General features: G+C 39.7%; 1 protein-coding gene across 5 annotated transcripts; it reads left to right on the top strand.

Annotated features, from left to right (window-relative positions):
* Positions 1-4,586: 4,586 nt before the first annotated feature.
* LOC138188649 (gustatory receptor for sugar taste 64f) lies at positions 4,587-15,527 on the top strand. 5 transcript variants are annotated; one of them, XM_069130634.1, is made up of 12 exons: positions 4,587-4,676; positions 7,488-7,563; positions 9,194-9,261; positions 9,354-9,501; positions 9,988-10,106; positions 10,981-11,175; positions 11,782-11,891; positions 12,235-12,405; positions 12,714-12,886; positions 12,994-13,156; positions 13,821-13,910; positions 14,268-15,527. In XM_069130634.1, the coding sequence occupies exons 2-12, from the start codon at positions 7,505-7,507 to the stop codon at positions 14,364-14,366; spliced, it is 1,395 nt and encodes a 464-aa protein (XP_068986735.1). In that variant the 5' UTR covers positions 4,587-4,676; positions 7,488-7,504; the 3' UTR covers positions 14,367-15,527. The 5 variants fall into 5 exon arrangements, with proteins under 5 accessions (XP_068986735.1, XP_068986733.1, XP_068986734.1 ...); XM_069130632.1 differs by lacking the exon at positions 4,587-4,676 and having other exon boundaries at positions 7,441-7,563; positions 14,268-14,357; positions 15,134-15,527; XM_069130633.1 differs by lacking the exon at positions 4,587-4,676 and having other exon boundaries at positions 7,441-7,563; positions 12,732-12,886.
* Positions 15,528-16,877: the final 1,350 nt, after the last annotated feature.

The raw sequence follows: 16,877 nt of genomic DNA, 5'->3' as shown, positions 1-16,877 counted from the left end.
TGTTTAGCACGTAACAAGAAACGACTGACGAACGATCTCCTGTAAAGAAACTGTTTTTTAGCGTTATGCTATTTTATCGCGTAAGACGTAAAATTTTAACGCCATGAGTAATAATGATATTGTTTCACGTATATCGAATTTTTGCTACAATTTAAATACGATAAACTTATGTATGTATGTATATTGTTACTAAATAAGGCGAGGCACACAAGTAAACAGCGTCGAGCTCCTAACAGTATTTGTGTATGTAACTGGTAATTAATCTAAGGGATAAATATAACGTGTAAGTAATAGAAAATTAATTCCAACTCGAAGCTTGTAATAATGTTTTACACTTTAATTGTATCGGTGAGAGGAAAGTTGAGTTTACGTAATTTATACGTAATTTAATCCAATAATTATTCGAAATGTATCTTCTTAAGGTCGCTATAGACGTTGAAACACGTTGCGATGCTTAGAGTTCATAAAATCCGCGTCAGTTTCCGTTTACCTCCGCATTACCACCGACTCTGCTCCAATGTACCAACGTTGAAACACGTGTCTGAAAATGTTTGATTATATTCCGATAGGAGATATGTTGATTGTAGAAAATAGAAAATTCCAGAAAAGCAGAATTGGGCAAGAAGATGATCAATCGCGTGATTCTGCTCTTCGATCGCATCAACTTCGCATCAACTTCGCCCAACGATCGACGAACGAAATACAACGACGAGGGTGTACCGTAAATTACATTCAATGTCTGTGCTGCCCTCTTTGCGTTGAAATTTCCATTCCAAATAGGATCTACCTTACCGACTAACGCGGGATTGCGATTGCTGCACCGGTATAAGTTGCTTTCGATGCCGATGCACCGCAACATGTTTCAACGCATACAGAAGTCTTTACGAGATACGTTCTTCGAAGTTAACCCGATGAAGATACCAGCGAGCGAATGTTTGGATATCTTCGGATATCGGTAATAGTCTCAATTATCAGTTCCGTTTTATTTTTTTAGGTGCTTGGAAAATCTCCGAACATTTTTGCGAAGCCCTGCGAATGTACACCGCATTGTCTGCGAGATGTGAAGAGGACACATTGATCGTCGTACTAGTTAACATCGTGAAATTTTGAAGGATATTTTGATAATAATTGATGGGGTTGAAACTTAGGATAGCGTTAGTTAATGACTGAAAAGGAACTAATTGCGGTTTGTTTGGACAAGCGTTTATTCATCGGACGAGAGTCTCCTATTTATGCAATGTAAATTATGTTTGGTATCGATGGCGCCCTCTACACGTTGAAAGCCGCGTGTCTACGGGGCTTTGCTCGCCAACCAAGACGGGAAGCGTCGATAAAAGTTGCCGTTTGATGGTGATTCGCCGATATCAAACTACATGCATCGTAACGTGTAATCACGAGACCCAAGTGTCGATGCATGCGCCGCAACGTAGCTCAACGTGTACAGAGGCCTTTAGCGATAAGAACACGAGCACAGATAACGGTCTATGATACGACCGGACTATTATTAATAAATAATAAATGTCGATCGATGAAAAATCTTGTCGAAACATGTACAAGCATGTACAATAACGGCCTTCGCGATTAAGTTCATTATTTAAAACTACTGTGTCTAGCGAATAAACACGACTGTAACAATGTATGCCACTCGTATATGGGAACAGAACATAAATATAATTCGTATGTGTGATTCGGTCGACACCTTGTTTCATCCCACTTTTGTTTTTTTTTTTTTCTCCAATTTGCTCTTCTATGATAACCATCTTGACTTCGAAAACAGCTACAATTATTCAGCAAATATAATCGAAGCAAACAAACCCGAGTGCATGTACAGGATGTAACAAAACACGTGGAACCTACTTCGCGGCCTGAAACACAATGGAAAATGTTGGTATAAAAATAAATAGCTTCTGTCTGCCTTCGTCAAACGTCTTACTGCCGGAATTCATACACCATAGTCCTCCTGTTAATTTCAGAGATAATCTTCTTCGCTCTACCTGTTGCTTAACGAATATACGAACCGAAGACGACGAATCGTTCGTTCGTTCGTCGACACGGGAATGATTTCTGGCGTTTGCCGAGTTTGTCGAAAAGCTCGCTCTAGTTTCAACCCTGGCGTCTCGACGTTTTTAATAAGTTTGCTCCGCTCATTTTAACATTCGCTAAATCTCATAGACAAATACAGATAGAGCACATGTTTACACGAACATTTTTCATTGTTTGTTTTAGCTATACGACCAGCTGGCGATGTTCTGTTATACCCTGTGAGACCATTCCACCACCAGAGAACCATTGTTAAAGCAATCGTCGTCTGGCGACTCTTCACGCGACATGAATATTTGATCGGAGTACGACTGCTAATTGTATCCTGGAAACGAAATGTAATTTGCTGACACTAGGGGCTCGGTGATAATCTCCTATGATTTACATATATACATACATACACGTGAAACGTGAAACATGGATTTTCGTGGCAGATAAACATTCGAGGAAAATGTAATCGCAATTTGCAGGAGTAGCGCTTCAGCCACTCTATTGCTTTAAGGTTTTCCGTGAAAATGATGTTATCGAAAAGTCGTAACAGCGATATTATTTCTAACTCCTACCTTTCGTATTAAATAACGTCATGTTCATGTTTGTTCAGTATGCCTGCAGTCGAAGAAGAAATTTCGAAGTTGCGATCTTCTAGGGGACGCGATACACGGGGTGTGCGGTGCGTTTATTGGTATCCAAGGCTACAAAGAGAATGATATTAAAGTGGGTCGGAATTACGAGACAAGGTCCACATACGCGCCCCTTTTCATTCCAAGCAAATGCAAGCGGCCTGACAATGGAAAAAATTCTGTTTACACAGCCTGTCAGCTTGTCGTTTGTTCGCCTATGTATACGGAATACTACTGGCACGAAAGAGAAACCGAAGCACCGAGTCTCTACGTCGCGATGAATAAACATCGTTAGAGCTCGTACGAAACTACAAATGATTTTGATTTGTTTTTGTTTCGTCGTGTATCTTCTCTCTTCGCGCGATATTTACCATTATTCGCTGGTATTCACTTTCAGTTTACGTCGGATGATAGAAAAACGCGGCTGCCGATTCCAGAATGAAGCGTAATCGCAAGCCAAATTGAATCGCAGCATTTTGCGAGTATCTTGGAAACTAAGGCTAAGCAGCGATCCTGCGCGTGCAAGAGAAATATTCAAAATGTCGACCTTGGCGATATATTTCAAGGCCATCGAAATTTCCTGCACCGCGTAATCACCAAGAATTATCACCATATGCATAATTAATAGGAGAATACGGTAGGCGATGATTTCGTGGATAATCTACACTTGTAAAGACATTGATATCAACGACGCACCACTTAATAAGCACGTGTCCTCCCAATTTTTTGTTTTCCTTTCTGATTAACGACAAAGGGATCGATTCGTTCCACCGATCCACCGTAGCACGCGAACTTTCACGTAGACGCGTGTGTTAAATTAAACGAGAAATATCGGTTCTAGAAACTTCGACAGTCACTTCTTCAGGATTTTCCTTCATTTTGCTGACTTTAGCGTTTACATTGCATTGGCTGCACACTGACCGGTCTTCTTTTCTTTTCAACGACCAAACGCGCGTAAAAGCTCGTACGTCCGACCACCAGTCCAGTCAAGACTGTTTATAAAGTACACAGAGGTAAAGTGTAATTCGTGCTTTCGTGAGCAGCGTGTAATGTAATTCAGCATGTAACGTAGCACGGAAATATCGTATTTCTAACGTAGTGTACACGTATGCACGTATTCCTGATATAGATCATCTTCGAATAAATATCGTGTTGTCACGAAGCGACTACTGGATCTCCGTCAAGCTTTTTATGTCAATGTGAAAGGTTTACGTTCAATTAAACGAAGAACGATTCATCAGAAGGCGAAAGTACGAATATTCGCGTTAGATTCAAGGATATGTAAAAGAGTACGTAAAATATGTTTTATGATTCAGATAGCTCGGGAAGATTAATACAATCAACGTTGCTTGCGTCTCGCGACTTAATTGATGTCCGCTATTATCAAGATAATTAATGTTTTATTTTCCTCTTTTAATGGAACCTCGCTATCTTTCGTGCGTTAGAGCGAACGTGAAACTAAATTTAGCCGCGCCGTGTATTTAATGTAACTCGGAGCTTACGTTTGCTCCTCGTTTAAAAACCATGAAATATTATAATTTCTTAACTGACGTAGGTATAAAAGGAAAGTCGAACAGGTAAAAACAGGTAAATGGGTAGTCGGTATTTCGTCGTGTCCTCTTTACAAAATTGCCTTATTCCACGTTCGTCGTATTAAAGTTTCTTCGCAACGGCGTCTGCGTCATTAGCTACGCGTAGTACACCGTGCTGATTAGCGACAGTTAAATGCAATCGTAGAAAGGTTTATCGCTTTGGATAAATTTGAGATTCTCAAAAAAGACTTCTCAATATTCTTCGCATTACCAAAGCATTCTTATGGCGTTCTGGCGAGTTTGTTCCGGTTTCGTCAGGTTCCTTCGCGAAAGATCGACACGCGTTCAAGTGTCGGAAGACATTGGCACGCGTTGCCACCGGATGGAGGTTCCGCGAGTAAGTTTCGCGTGGCCAATCTGGATCCTGTTGAAAATGATTCGGTCTCTTCTGTCGAAGGATCTTCCCACCGCGTCCGAACTGTTGGTGAGTGTCCTCGGCGTCCCGCCTGCGATTCCACGCTTGTTCCACGTGTGTCTCGTTATCGCCTCTTTAAAATCTTGCTGCGATATCGATGCATCTATCGCCTCTTTGGTTGCCAATTGGCGAATTTTTCTTATCGTTTTTTATTTGCCTTCGCGCTGCTACCAATTTTCACTAGGACGATTCTTCAAGATCGATCGGGATTTTTAAGCCTCCTCGTATATCCTCATCTCCGAGATATCGTGGTGCATCCACTGCCATTCGTAGGATTTTTGCAATTTCTTGCATCGCTTTCATCTTTGCTATTTGACTCTTCGCTGCCGTACCCCGTAACGGTGTCCCATAAGTCCAGGCAGGTTTCATTAACGGCGCTTAGGTCGTCGGTTTGTCGTCTGATCTGGCAAAATGTTTTCGTACAAATTGGAACGAGATATTTCTTCATCGCTGAGTCGATTGAGAGGGACGTTGAAACGCTTCTCAAGCACAAAGTGTTAAGAAAGCTGTCGTAATAACTCAGAGACATAAAGTTTCACATAAATACCTGTAGCATAAAAATAGCTTTTCTATGAAAATTATTTATTAGCATACGTGTATAGTATTGTAGATGATGGAAGGGTGATCAACGATCGGTAGCGAACGTGTTAAACGGCACGACTCTCTCACGCATTCCTTCGAAACGATGGGACAGCAAAAATATGATTGATGCATCGCTATACCGATGAATACAGCAACAAATTATTAAAGATTTAAGTAGACAGCACGGAAACTAGAAACCAGGAAAACGTCGCTCGACGTTTCTTTTCAGAATCGAGCTATTAATATGTAATCGTGCCAGCGACTATGAAAGTAACGTTAAATGAAAATTGCCTTTTTGTCGCTAAACGCTACCTAAAGAAAAAAACGTTGCATCCAAATATATATATATGGGCAATATATTAATTTTATAAAACAGCAAAATAGAATTACGAAATTTAATAGAACCTACGTTTAACGAACAAACTCTTCGCGCATGTGTACGAATAAATGAAATTTCATTAAATTTCATTTACGTAAGAAGCTTTACAGCGAAAAGAGCAGTAAAATCGATCGATCTCGAGCTTCAAGGGTAGGATAGAATCGTATTACAAAGTTTGACGACTTCTATACCGCGCAAGGGAACCGTGTACAACTGTCGAATTTTATTAAGTTTGCTTTGCACGGTACGTTCCATATTAAAGTATAAAATCTACCACTATCTTTTCATAAAAAGGGTTTCCTTGTTTTATCAAAGACAGATTCACACACTCGAATTTTTGTCGGTCATCATCCTTCCTTATCTACGATATTAACTTTCCAATAGAGGGATTTCATATCGAACAGATCAGGCGCGAAACGACGAAATAACGATTGACGATGAGACACACGATGAATCGATAATTTTGCTCGAAAACACTGAACTGCCAATTAACGTTATCGGTGCAACGTCTAACGTAATAGCGCTGGACAGTGGCATTCGGAGGCGTAAGAATAGAGCTAAGCAAGGAACTTGCGTCTATTAAACGCGAAGGTAACAAAAGTCCATGGTTCTTCCTTTTGCTCACCTGATAGTCGATCGAATATCGAGCCTTCGATGAAGTCAGGGAGCAGACGATAGGCGAATTAGTGCGATAGCGTTGGAATTCTGTTTGAAAGTCGAAGAGGAACGAGCAGGGTCGGCCAAAGCGAAGATGTGAAATTTCTGTTCAAAGAGGAATTCTCGTTAAATTAGGAAACAGGACGGTGAGATTCGAAGAAAATCGGAAAGTTGAGTACCCTCGCTGCGATGAGCGAGCGTATCCAGCACTGTTGGCAGCGAGCCTGTCGAACCTCCAGGAGCAGACGATAGGCGAATTAGCGCAGCAGTGTGACGATTCTGTCTGGAAACTGAGGAGCAGCGAGCAACATCAGCCAAAACGGGGATGTAATTGCTGCGCAGAAGCGGGTGATAATGCCAATTAGCGCAGCGGTGTGTAGCGATTTCGTCTGGAAACTGAAGAACGGTGGCGAACATCGGGCAAGCTGAAGATGTGATTTCTGTAACTTGTAATTTCTGTAATTGTGGAATTTGTGTAATTTCAACGAAACGCGAAGGGAGGTGGTGAGCGGGGAAAGTCGGAAAGTTGAGTACCCGCAACTGGGTAGGATAAGCGAGCATCGAGCACTATTTACGACTAGTGTGTCAAATGTCCGCCCATACATAGACCTACACAGCCAGTAGTGCATATCTGTTATTTCTCTGTCATAGTTTATACACCATCTATATGTGTAAACTATGAGATATATAGTTCGTGCCAGCGGCTCGTATATCTTTCAGTTCATTTCCTGACACGTTCCACACGACCAAGGGAGTAACATTTGTCATGTGATACCCCGCGTTTGTAATCCTCCCCTTTTAATTTTTTCCACAATTTCTCGATTATACGCAGCTCAGTTGCAACGATCGTAACCCAATTAGTCGGCTTTTACAGCTCCGTCGTGTCATATTGTACGTAACGTGCGCGTATTCCTCGTGTTTCGCTTACTGTAAAGTGTTCGCTCGTATTTGGCTGCGCTTTTTAATCAACTACACCCTTCAACGTGTCCTGTACTCGCGTCCTCCGCTTTCTTTCACGTTATAATATACGTAAAATATGTTTGGTGGTGGTAAAGTGTCCGCAATTGCATTTACAACGGCTCGCTAATATCGTACACGTTGGAATTGCAGTTAGTGCGGATCGGTGGCACACGTATCGCGTAAGATGTACGTTTTTTGGCGAAATGCTATGAATAATAACATGTCGAATTACGATAATACAGGGAAAAAAGTAAACGAGATGCGGCCGCTGAATTTGCCACCTGTGAAATATCAGAACGCATTATTGATCAATGTTAGGTAAGTATTTGCAACTTTGTATATTTATTTAAACATCCGCTAGTACGATCTTATTTGTCGTCTTTTTATTCGTTATTAATTTGTCGTAAGTTTTAAACATTATCAAATATAGCAGTTAAAACGCTTTAGATTATGAAGTAATATTCTATAAAAAATTTATATATTATAATTGTAGCAATAATATTATACGTAATAATAATATTGTACGTAATTATTTATACGAAATATAATACAGCGATATAAATAATTTTACTTACCTAGTAGTTAGAATATTAAGAAACGTACATTGTCAAAGAATTTTCAACTCGAACGTTTTCGTCTAATTCTTTCGCAGTTTTATCCGCCTTTCTTATTTTCTAAAAAAGCTTCGACCCATTATATGATATTCCTATAGATTTCTAGAATCGTTTGATCTATCGTTTCCGGGAAATAGCTGCAAGTTGCTATTACAGAGGCTTCGTTCGTTCAATTTTTCCACCAACATCTAGGAAAACGCACTGTTTCTCATAAAATGTATTTTTAACTTCGCTGTGGAGTCCCTCTCACATCGTTAAGTACGCTACAATGATATAAACGTGTCTTGTACAATAAATTTTAACGTCGCGAAAGCAAACAAATGGCGTTAAAAAGCGCCAATTTTTCCTCCACTTTTCGTTACGTATTCTTGTATAGCTAACGTTCGGACATTTTCAAAACTCTGCAAACTCAGAGTCCTTTTACACCGTTTACTATCGAGACACGAACTCTAAGATCGTGTTGCATCCATATCGTAGCAAGGATTATTAATTTAAAGAAACGATTATTCGCGAAAATTGTGCTAGTCGTTCCGACGATATCGCGAGAATATCAAGCGAAAGAATGTCAAGGGGATTTCCTACACCAGGACGAGCAAGAAAGGGGAATAAATCGCTCCTTTGTCGGGGATTTTTACAATTGCTAACACTCGCGTTAGCCCCATTGAGACGAACAAACTTTCCAATGGTTGTTCAACCGGACGTTTATTGAGTTTCCTAGAACTGTCTATAAAACACCCTCCGCCTATCCTTTGACGTATGATAAAGCTCGGAAATAACGAGTTTATCTTCTGTTCACCATGCGATCCTTCGGCGTGCACACCGTCGATCGCGACGCCTCACGCAGAAGGTTTTTATCATTTTTGTCGTGATCGCCAACACGGTCCAACATTTCACGTGAATCTATCACGCTTCGATTAATTTCGCCTTTTTAATAAGTCGCCTGTTTACGTGGACGGGATATCCGTGTTCCTCTGTTGTGTCAAGTGCCGTTCGATCGACTCGAGTGAATGTGAAATTTACGATTTAATATCGGAACTATCTATTTTTAATACTATCGTTATCGTCGTGTTAGACTTTGGTCCGTTACAAACTTAGATAACAAGTGGGTTGCAGATAGAAGTAAGAAAGTAATAATTTTACGAAAGTAGATACTACTAGATATATAAACGTCTATGATATATAGACCAATTCATTCCAATTTCATTCCACGGAATGTTCATCTATGATGTTTTCCAATTACGCTTGATACAGAGACACGACCAAGCACGATTGTTAGAATCAGCGCGTATAGTCGTTGCTGTATTTCTTACTAACGCGAGTAACGAAATTTTCAGGTCACCCAAGAGTAGCTCGCAGTTTGGCAAATTCGACAATCTGAAGCCGGAGATAGACACTATCGGAAGTAAATTTTAAGGATTGCTCATATAACAAAAGACCTATGATCGAGCGCGGGTCCAACGAATCTCCAATTGAACTTGCAAAATAAATTTTCAGTGTTGGAGCCGGTGGCAGCTTCCGTCAGCGCCTTCAACCCGAAGACCGACAGCTTACACGCGTCTATGAGGCCGATCATCATGTTGGCGCAGTGCTTCTCCTTGTTTCCCGTGTCCGGTATTAACAACTCCGATGCATCGTACCTCAGGTAATTTCTCATTAGAAACTCCATGTGTCCTCCACGATTGTGTCCATCGCGCCCATTGCGCCTCTAACTTAGACGACAATTGGACTTCTTTGACATCATCCACGCAGATTTCACCGACATCGAACAGTTTATTCGTATTTTAGTCCCATAGCCTGTTACAGGGAATGTTGTTGCATTCTTATCCCCCGGTCTCGTACGCTACAGTCATATTCTTACATCGAGCTCTCAGTTGCTACATTATAGGGAATTGTACATATTCCAAGCGATCTGTTGAAATCGATAATCCCGAGCAACAAGGTTGAAACGAAACGTGAAATAAACGGATGGGCTGACACCTTTCGGATAGTTTCAACAGAATCGAAATCACTTTTACTTAGAAGATTATTTCAAATATTTGGCATTAATTTCGATGCGTAATGTTACTCGAAAAGTACAAATGGCCGAGGCATTAATTACGATTATTAACGCGATTCTCCTTACGTCTAGGTTCACCTGGCGCAGCCCGAAATTTGTATATTGCGCGATGTCAATTTTTGGCTCGTCGGTGATGACGATATTCAACATTTTGAGAATAGTATCGACCGGAGTAAATTCCACGAAAATGAGTAAGATTTTTCAAGATACTTTACATTTACGTACAAACAACCCTGTAGCAATTACGTTAGCGATTAAGAGAAAGTATAACGTGTTTTGTTTAAGCTTTATTTTACGAGTGTTCCTGTTTCGTCAAGTTTTCGTATCAACATTCAGAAATTTTAAGTTATTACTATCGATAAAAATTTGTTGCACAAATAAAATTTTTGCATCGAGGATTTCCATTTGTTATCTGGTAGATTTACGAAACGTCGGGTGTTTGAAAAATATATTTAGAAAGTGGAAGAAGGAAAAAGGAGCACAGAAGGATCATTTTTACGTTCCATATCCTCGGCTGGAGCTTTAAACAACAACATACGTATATCGATGCGGAAACTAAGAAAAGCTTTTCACCAAAAACGCCATGTGACATCAAAGGGCGACGATGACTAATGCGTCCATCCTTTTTCTTCTTTTTATTATTCTTAAAAAATACAGCAACGATATGAAGAAGGTCACAGGAAAGATGAGATTAAAAATACAACGTAAAAATGATCTCACTGCAACTGGTGTAATTAAATCGTTGCTAAAGGGTTGCTTTGTCTCATCGTTGACTCTCCTATTGCGTTCGTGAAAAAATACTTGCGTGCCTTCGACTCTTTCGACTCAAAACTTCATTCAAATATTCTAAGATATTCACATATCAAAATTTGGAATTATTTCGCTAAAATCGATAGAAAAAGATCACGTTGATTTAAAAACGCGACTGGTTCGTATGTGAATAACGCGATAAATCCGAACACAATAGGTGGATTAAATTCGTTATTTATACATCATTATAACATAATTATCGTAGCATTAATCGTTGCAACGTAATTAATATATTTTATTGTTTATTTACGCAAGCCACGTTCGTATTCAATGGGACGAATTTGATCGCTTCGTTGCTGTTCCTAAAGTTGTCGATCCAGTGGCCCTGTTTGATGGTAACTTGGGAGAAACTTGAGAAAGAGCTTTCGCACAGGCATAGAAAAATCTCGAGAATCACCCTGGCCACGAAATTCAGTATCGTGACCATAGTAGTGATGATGATTGCATTAGGTAAGTGACACTCTTATCGTTATTTTATTTATTCGCTTATTTATTGCGTAACTCTAACCTGACCCTGGGAGTCACAGTTTGTGCAATCCTGCAAACCAGCGCTTCAAAGTCTCCAAGCTTCTCTCGCATAAAATGTACCTTCCTTCTACTTCTTTTTCCCCAAATCTGTCGTTCGCCTCCGCATTCCCACGTCTCGCTCTTGCGAAACGAGAACCGTCGTTTCGTTTCACGTTCTTCCTCTATTCGCTACTTACATACAGCGAAACACGTGGTAAGCTTGTACCGTTTGTTACACTTTGTTTTATTTATTCTGCTGTACCGATTTGATGATGCTTGCTCGTCTCTTTCTTTCACGGTTGTCTTCATCCGCCTCTGTACGTACGCTCCTCATCTGCTGCATTTCTTCGTGACTCGGTCCAGTCCTTCGCATGAATTCTCCCCTTTCCTTGGCATTTACCATCATCATCGTTCGGTTTTAGCCTCTGCCCCGCCAAACATCGTTGTTCCCCCGAACCGAAAGTTCTACCTCGTCACTTCTGTGACTGCGATTTCCCTAATATTCGATCTGCTTTCTTTTAATCGATGGACTGCGATTTGCTGTTACAGTTGAACACGGTTTGTCGATAATCCACGGCTACATCCAAGCTAAAGAGTGCGCCGTATTTAAAGCAGAAGAGGATATACTTGGTGTGTATTTCCAGATGCAGTTTCCACAGGTAACACCTATTTCTCTTGTTATCGACTTTCTTCCCAACAAATTGATATTTTTTTCTTTTTTTTTTTAGAAGGTGCCGTGTTTTGTTATTATTTTTTATTCCCACAAATTCAATTCCTTTGCTACTCTATGGTATCTTATATTTACCATATCCTGCACTACTTTGTTCCTGCGTATTTCTTATCGCCACTTTCACCTTCCTGCCAATGTTTCGAATAGCATATTATTATTGCGTGTTATTCGTACAACTCGCTTACGTTAGATACGCAAATGCATAATGCAAAATTTTCATCGAAACTCGATCGGTCGAGAACATTCTAAACAGAAACGTGTGCGTTGGCCAGATATTTTCTAGGATACAGTACAGTTTGTGGAAAGGAGTATTGGTGGACATCTGCAATATTCTCAGTACCTTCTCGTGGAATTTCGTCGACCTGTTTCTCATCCTCATCAGCATCGCTTTGACAGATCAGTTTCGTCAACTAAACAGTCGTCTGAATTCTATAAGGGGCAAGGTAAGCGACTGCAAATATTCTCCCATACAGTATAATCAAGTATTTCATCGTTAAGTTAAGCGTTCACTCGGATCAAGCGCCTTATCATTTGAAAGAGATCGCACTGCCGCTCGATTAAATATTTCACGTAATTAAGTAATTACCGTTATTTTGCAGACTACAGAATATCATTCGATAGAAAACTACGCGAAATATCGTATATATATATATATATATATGGTATATATTGTTGATCGTCATTATACTGTTAACTGAATTAAGTAGCGCAGAAAATATTACAGTTTTTAATAACGAATGTTGGTCCTTAGCATCATTTCATTGTTAAGGCAATGCCCGAATGGTGGTGGGCCGAGGCAAGGAATGAATACAATCACTTGGCAACGCTAACAAGGCAACTGGACTCCCATATCTCCGTTATGGTTCTTCTCTCTTTCGCTACCGACCTGTATTTCATCTGCATACAGCTGCTTTTCTCTTTCACGTATGCACGACAAAATGTCATTCTTTTATATTATCGCACGCTCGTTATGCAACGACCTTCTGCCGCGACAGTGTATCCTAACTAAATATCGAACGTTTAAAAAGCAGTCCGATGCGAGGCATTGTCGAGAAAATCTACTTCGGCTTCTCCTTTGGATTCCTGTTGGCGAGAACGACAGTGGTCTCCCTGTGTGCCGCAACGATTCACGACGAGTCGTTACTCCCGGCCCCGATCTTGTACAGCGTTTCTGGAAGCAGTTTCTCGACGGAAGTAAGATTTCCATTCTATCTGTTTCTGCAATGAAAATTTTCGTGCACGATGCCAAATCGTCGATCGTCGCTAAAGCATTTGTCTGCGAATCGCGCCTCTTGTCTGTACGTTTCGTTGTCGTAGTATGGAATTTCCCGTAGTCCACTGCGTAGCTTGTCTCGCTCTTCTCTCCAGAAATCGCTACCTTCCTTCTACCAGCACATTTTCGCTTCCTCTTTCTCCCCTTTCCTTCAAGCACCTCGGTCTGTCTGTACACCTTACGCATTTGTGTAATTCATTGTACCTATAGAAACTGTAATCACACCTAAACTTGAAGCCGCTGTAATCGACGCGTGTGTTTTGTTGCCTCTGTCCCTTGCTTTCCGCGTCTTTATTATATCCTCCTCGTCACTCTCTACCCTTTCTGTGCCTAATTGCTTGTATGTCCATACCTGTTCAAGTACTCGAAGTCCGATCGACGAGTCGAGACAGCAGCTACGAGCAAAACGTTCCGCTGTCTAATGCGGAATAAAAGCGTTACTAATTTTCTGAATAATTAACGATTCGTCGTTAAATCTACAGCTTGCAATGCTCGACACGTTTCTTGCCTTTATTCTTGCGATTATATCAGCCCGTTTAATTAACTTTCCATATCGTGCGTGCAATAATTTTATCGTTTTCGCAGGTAATGAGATTCCTAGCGCAAGTAACAACGGATAACATTTGCTTGACGGGCATGAAATTCTTCTCGGTGACCAGGGGCCTCGTATTAACAGTACGTACAAGATATATAACGTAAAATAACGATTTTATAATATAATAATATAACAGATTTGTCCCTCGTACAAGCTGTGTCCCGAGAATCAGAGATAGACGAACGTGTATCGTAATCCATATAATTTACAAATAAACTGCGAATCTCGCAGAAGGCTGACCCGAAGTATTTTGTTGCACAGTTCCAACAAACACTTGCGAAAATCTCGTGAAAACGCCGAATCAGTTTCGCGTCGCGTGCATTTGATTCTCGTGCCACGTCTGCTGACACCAACAATCATTAAAAAGATTATCGAGTATCCAGCACGTGTTTGTTGACGATAACAGCATTCGCAAAATGATTGAAAATTTGTTTCAGGTAGCAGGGACCATAGTGACGTACGAATTGGTGCTGGTGCAGTTCAACACAACGCAGCAAAGTGAAGTGTCGAACAGTACCGTGTGCGAGGTGAAGTAACCGCGTTTTCAAACGTCTTTCGACGCGCTTACAAGGAATTTCACCTAAATCATCGCCTTCCAGCCTTAACACGTCTTGCTTTACAATTTCCCATTATAAATATTCCCATATCTTAAGTAGAATAGCGCTTATTGCCTAATCTGCTGTATATAAGTGCACAGTGTGAAGAATGTCGGGCGACCTACACTTGTCCCAGAGATAGGTTGACATCGAAAACGAAATTTCTCTTCTACAAGGAAATCTTCTTCTCTGGAAATTGATATTAGATGGGCCGCAGATTTTTATGCAAATGAAAATTTATTGGCAAACGCGATACCAGGAGATAGAGCTTAAGCGAAGATTCGTTTCCTCTGTTCAAAACTGTAACGAGAATTTCACTCGAATGTCTTGTACGTCTTCTTATTTATTATACACATTTTCTGAATCTTCGTGTATCGTATGAACGCATAAAAATCCGCACATCTGGCGATAAATATCGTTTCGAAAAATCTGCAACTACACGCCCAGATCTTACAACAACGTGGCTGTTTCCATCGAAATTGAGAACAGCCAAGCATTACGAGACGAGACATCGTAACAAGATGTAAGTCTAGGCTTTGGACTGGACGATAAAACGTCAGCATCGGAATGGTTCTGCTTAAACGGTTTTCGTTCAATTTGGTAGAACATTTAATTGCTTCAGATCATTGTATCATACAATTATTCCTCGAGTTACTTTCCCCTTGATTTATCTTCATTCTTATTTTCTTTCTTTTCGTTTGCTTCAGGGCTAGATCAGGGCCTTTTAAACCACTGACCAATACACAGGGGGTAGCGTAACAGAATTATGGGGTGGTGAAAATTTTTGCAGCTGCCACACACCACTGAAACGAGACACGTTAGTCACCACACGTTGAAGGATCACGAGGAATACGCCGAGTTATTAATCGACACAAGTATAAAACACCAGCTTTAAAGATAAACGTTCAGAGGGACCTTTGCTTGGAATTTAGCTTTGTCCTAGTAAGTGGTAATGCGTGGCAAAGTTAGAAACGTAACAAGTAGTTGTTTAAAATTAAACTTCCTTCGTTTATTATCGATTAATGTTTCATTTGTATATTTATTTTATCTACCTTTCTATGTATATATAACTGGCATTGCGTCAAATTTTCCCCGGGGCAAAATGTGGTGGCGAGTGGAAAAAGTTTGAGAAGCGCTGGGCTTGATAATTGAGAAAAATCACAATGTATATACATTGTACATAAAACATAACATTTCGAGTAATTTATGCTTTATGTTTCATACGTGGTTTAATCGTTTCAGTTATAATGATTTATATTGTAGTAATTTATAGGAAAATTGTTCCGTGAGTGCTGCTTTGAAAACAGACTTTTGTATAGTTAATGTGTGTTATATATAATTAACAACAATTGTCCTCTCTAAAAATTAGGGAACGTCCATTTCATATTTATCGAGTAACTTACGATATGTTTTCCCCGTAGCTTCGCAACAGCAAGCAAACTCTTTTTGCACAAAATAATGCTTCGTGCATTGAACGAAACATTAACACCAGAAACAATAAGAGTACAATCTGAGTAGATAATAAAGGCATTACTCGATTGTTAATAGTGTCACGGAATACTGAATAAACCGAATATATTATCTTGTAATATATAACGTTTCTCAAGTATAATTTTAGCACTGTTCAGCGATAAGAATTGAAACGGATCATCTGGAATCGTAGAGATAACGTACAATCGATTAAATTGGGTAAGTACGAAATTAACACTGGTCGCGAAAACGAATTAAAAGTTCTTGTTTCATGGATACCAAACCAGATTAGTTAAAAGCCAGTCGATACAGTTACGATAACAAAATCGTTATAGCATTAAAATGTCCAATTATTCGTTCTAAGCACAGTGAAATTTGTTTTGAACAGATCAATTCGTAATTTGTCATAAGCAAATTAATCTGTGACTTGAACGAACTAAATATATAATGGAATAAAAAGTACAAAAATATAAGGTTCGTTAGGAATAAAGTAATTAATAAATGCTTGTACGTAGCATAGTAATGTAAAGCTTCTCAGTGGTAAAAATGTTATAATATAATGTATAATATTATCTATTATTATATGAACTATTATTCACTAAGTATTAAAATATACATATGTTTATATTAATGCATAATATTAATCTGCCATCTGCCAAAGGTTTGATCTTTTTAATTTCGGTAGAAAGAAGCAGGATTGAACGATATTGTCTTCTCGATTTTGTCACCTACGGACAAATTGTATTCATCTTATTTCGATTCATCCCAGGTATTCAATCGAACTGAATGCTAATCAAAAGATAGCTTCCCAATTGGCCGATGTAACAGGGGTTCTACTGTATCGTATTGTATTATATCGTTGTATTACATGTATTAGGAGCCCTGCATAAACGTGCCTTAAGATGCTCGAAGACAAAACTTACTCGTCGAAGAATATGGTTTTTCGCGAGATCCAAATTATAAAAACGTTATGTTGCGTGT

The sequence above is a fragment of the Bombus flavifrons genome, chromosome 17 (assembly GCF_040668555.2).
Source record: "Bombus flavifrons isolate JBK064 chromosome 17, iyBomFlav1_principal, whole genome shotgun sequence".
Taxonomy (NCBI): domain Eukaryota; kingdom Metazoa; phylum Arthropoda; class Insecta; order Hymenoptera; family Apidae; genus Bombus; species Bombus flavifrons.
This window is presented reverse-complemented; position numbering and strand designations above follow the sequence as displayed.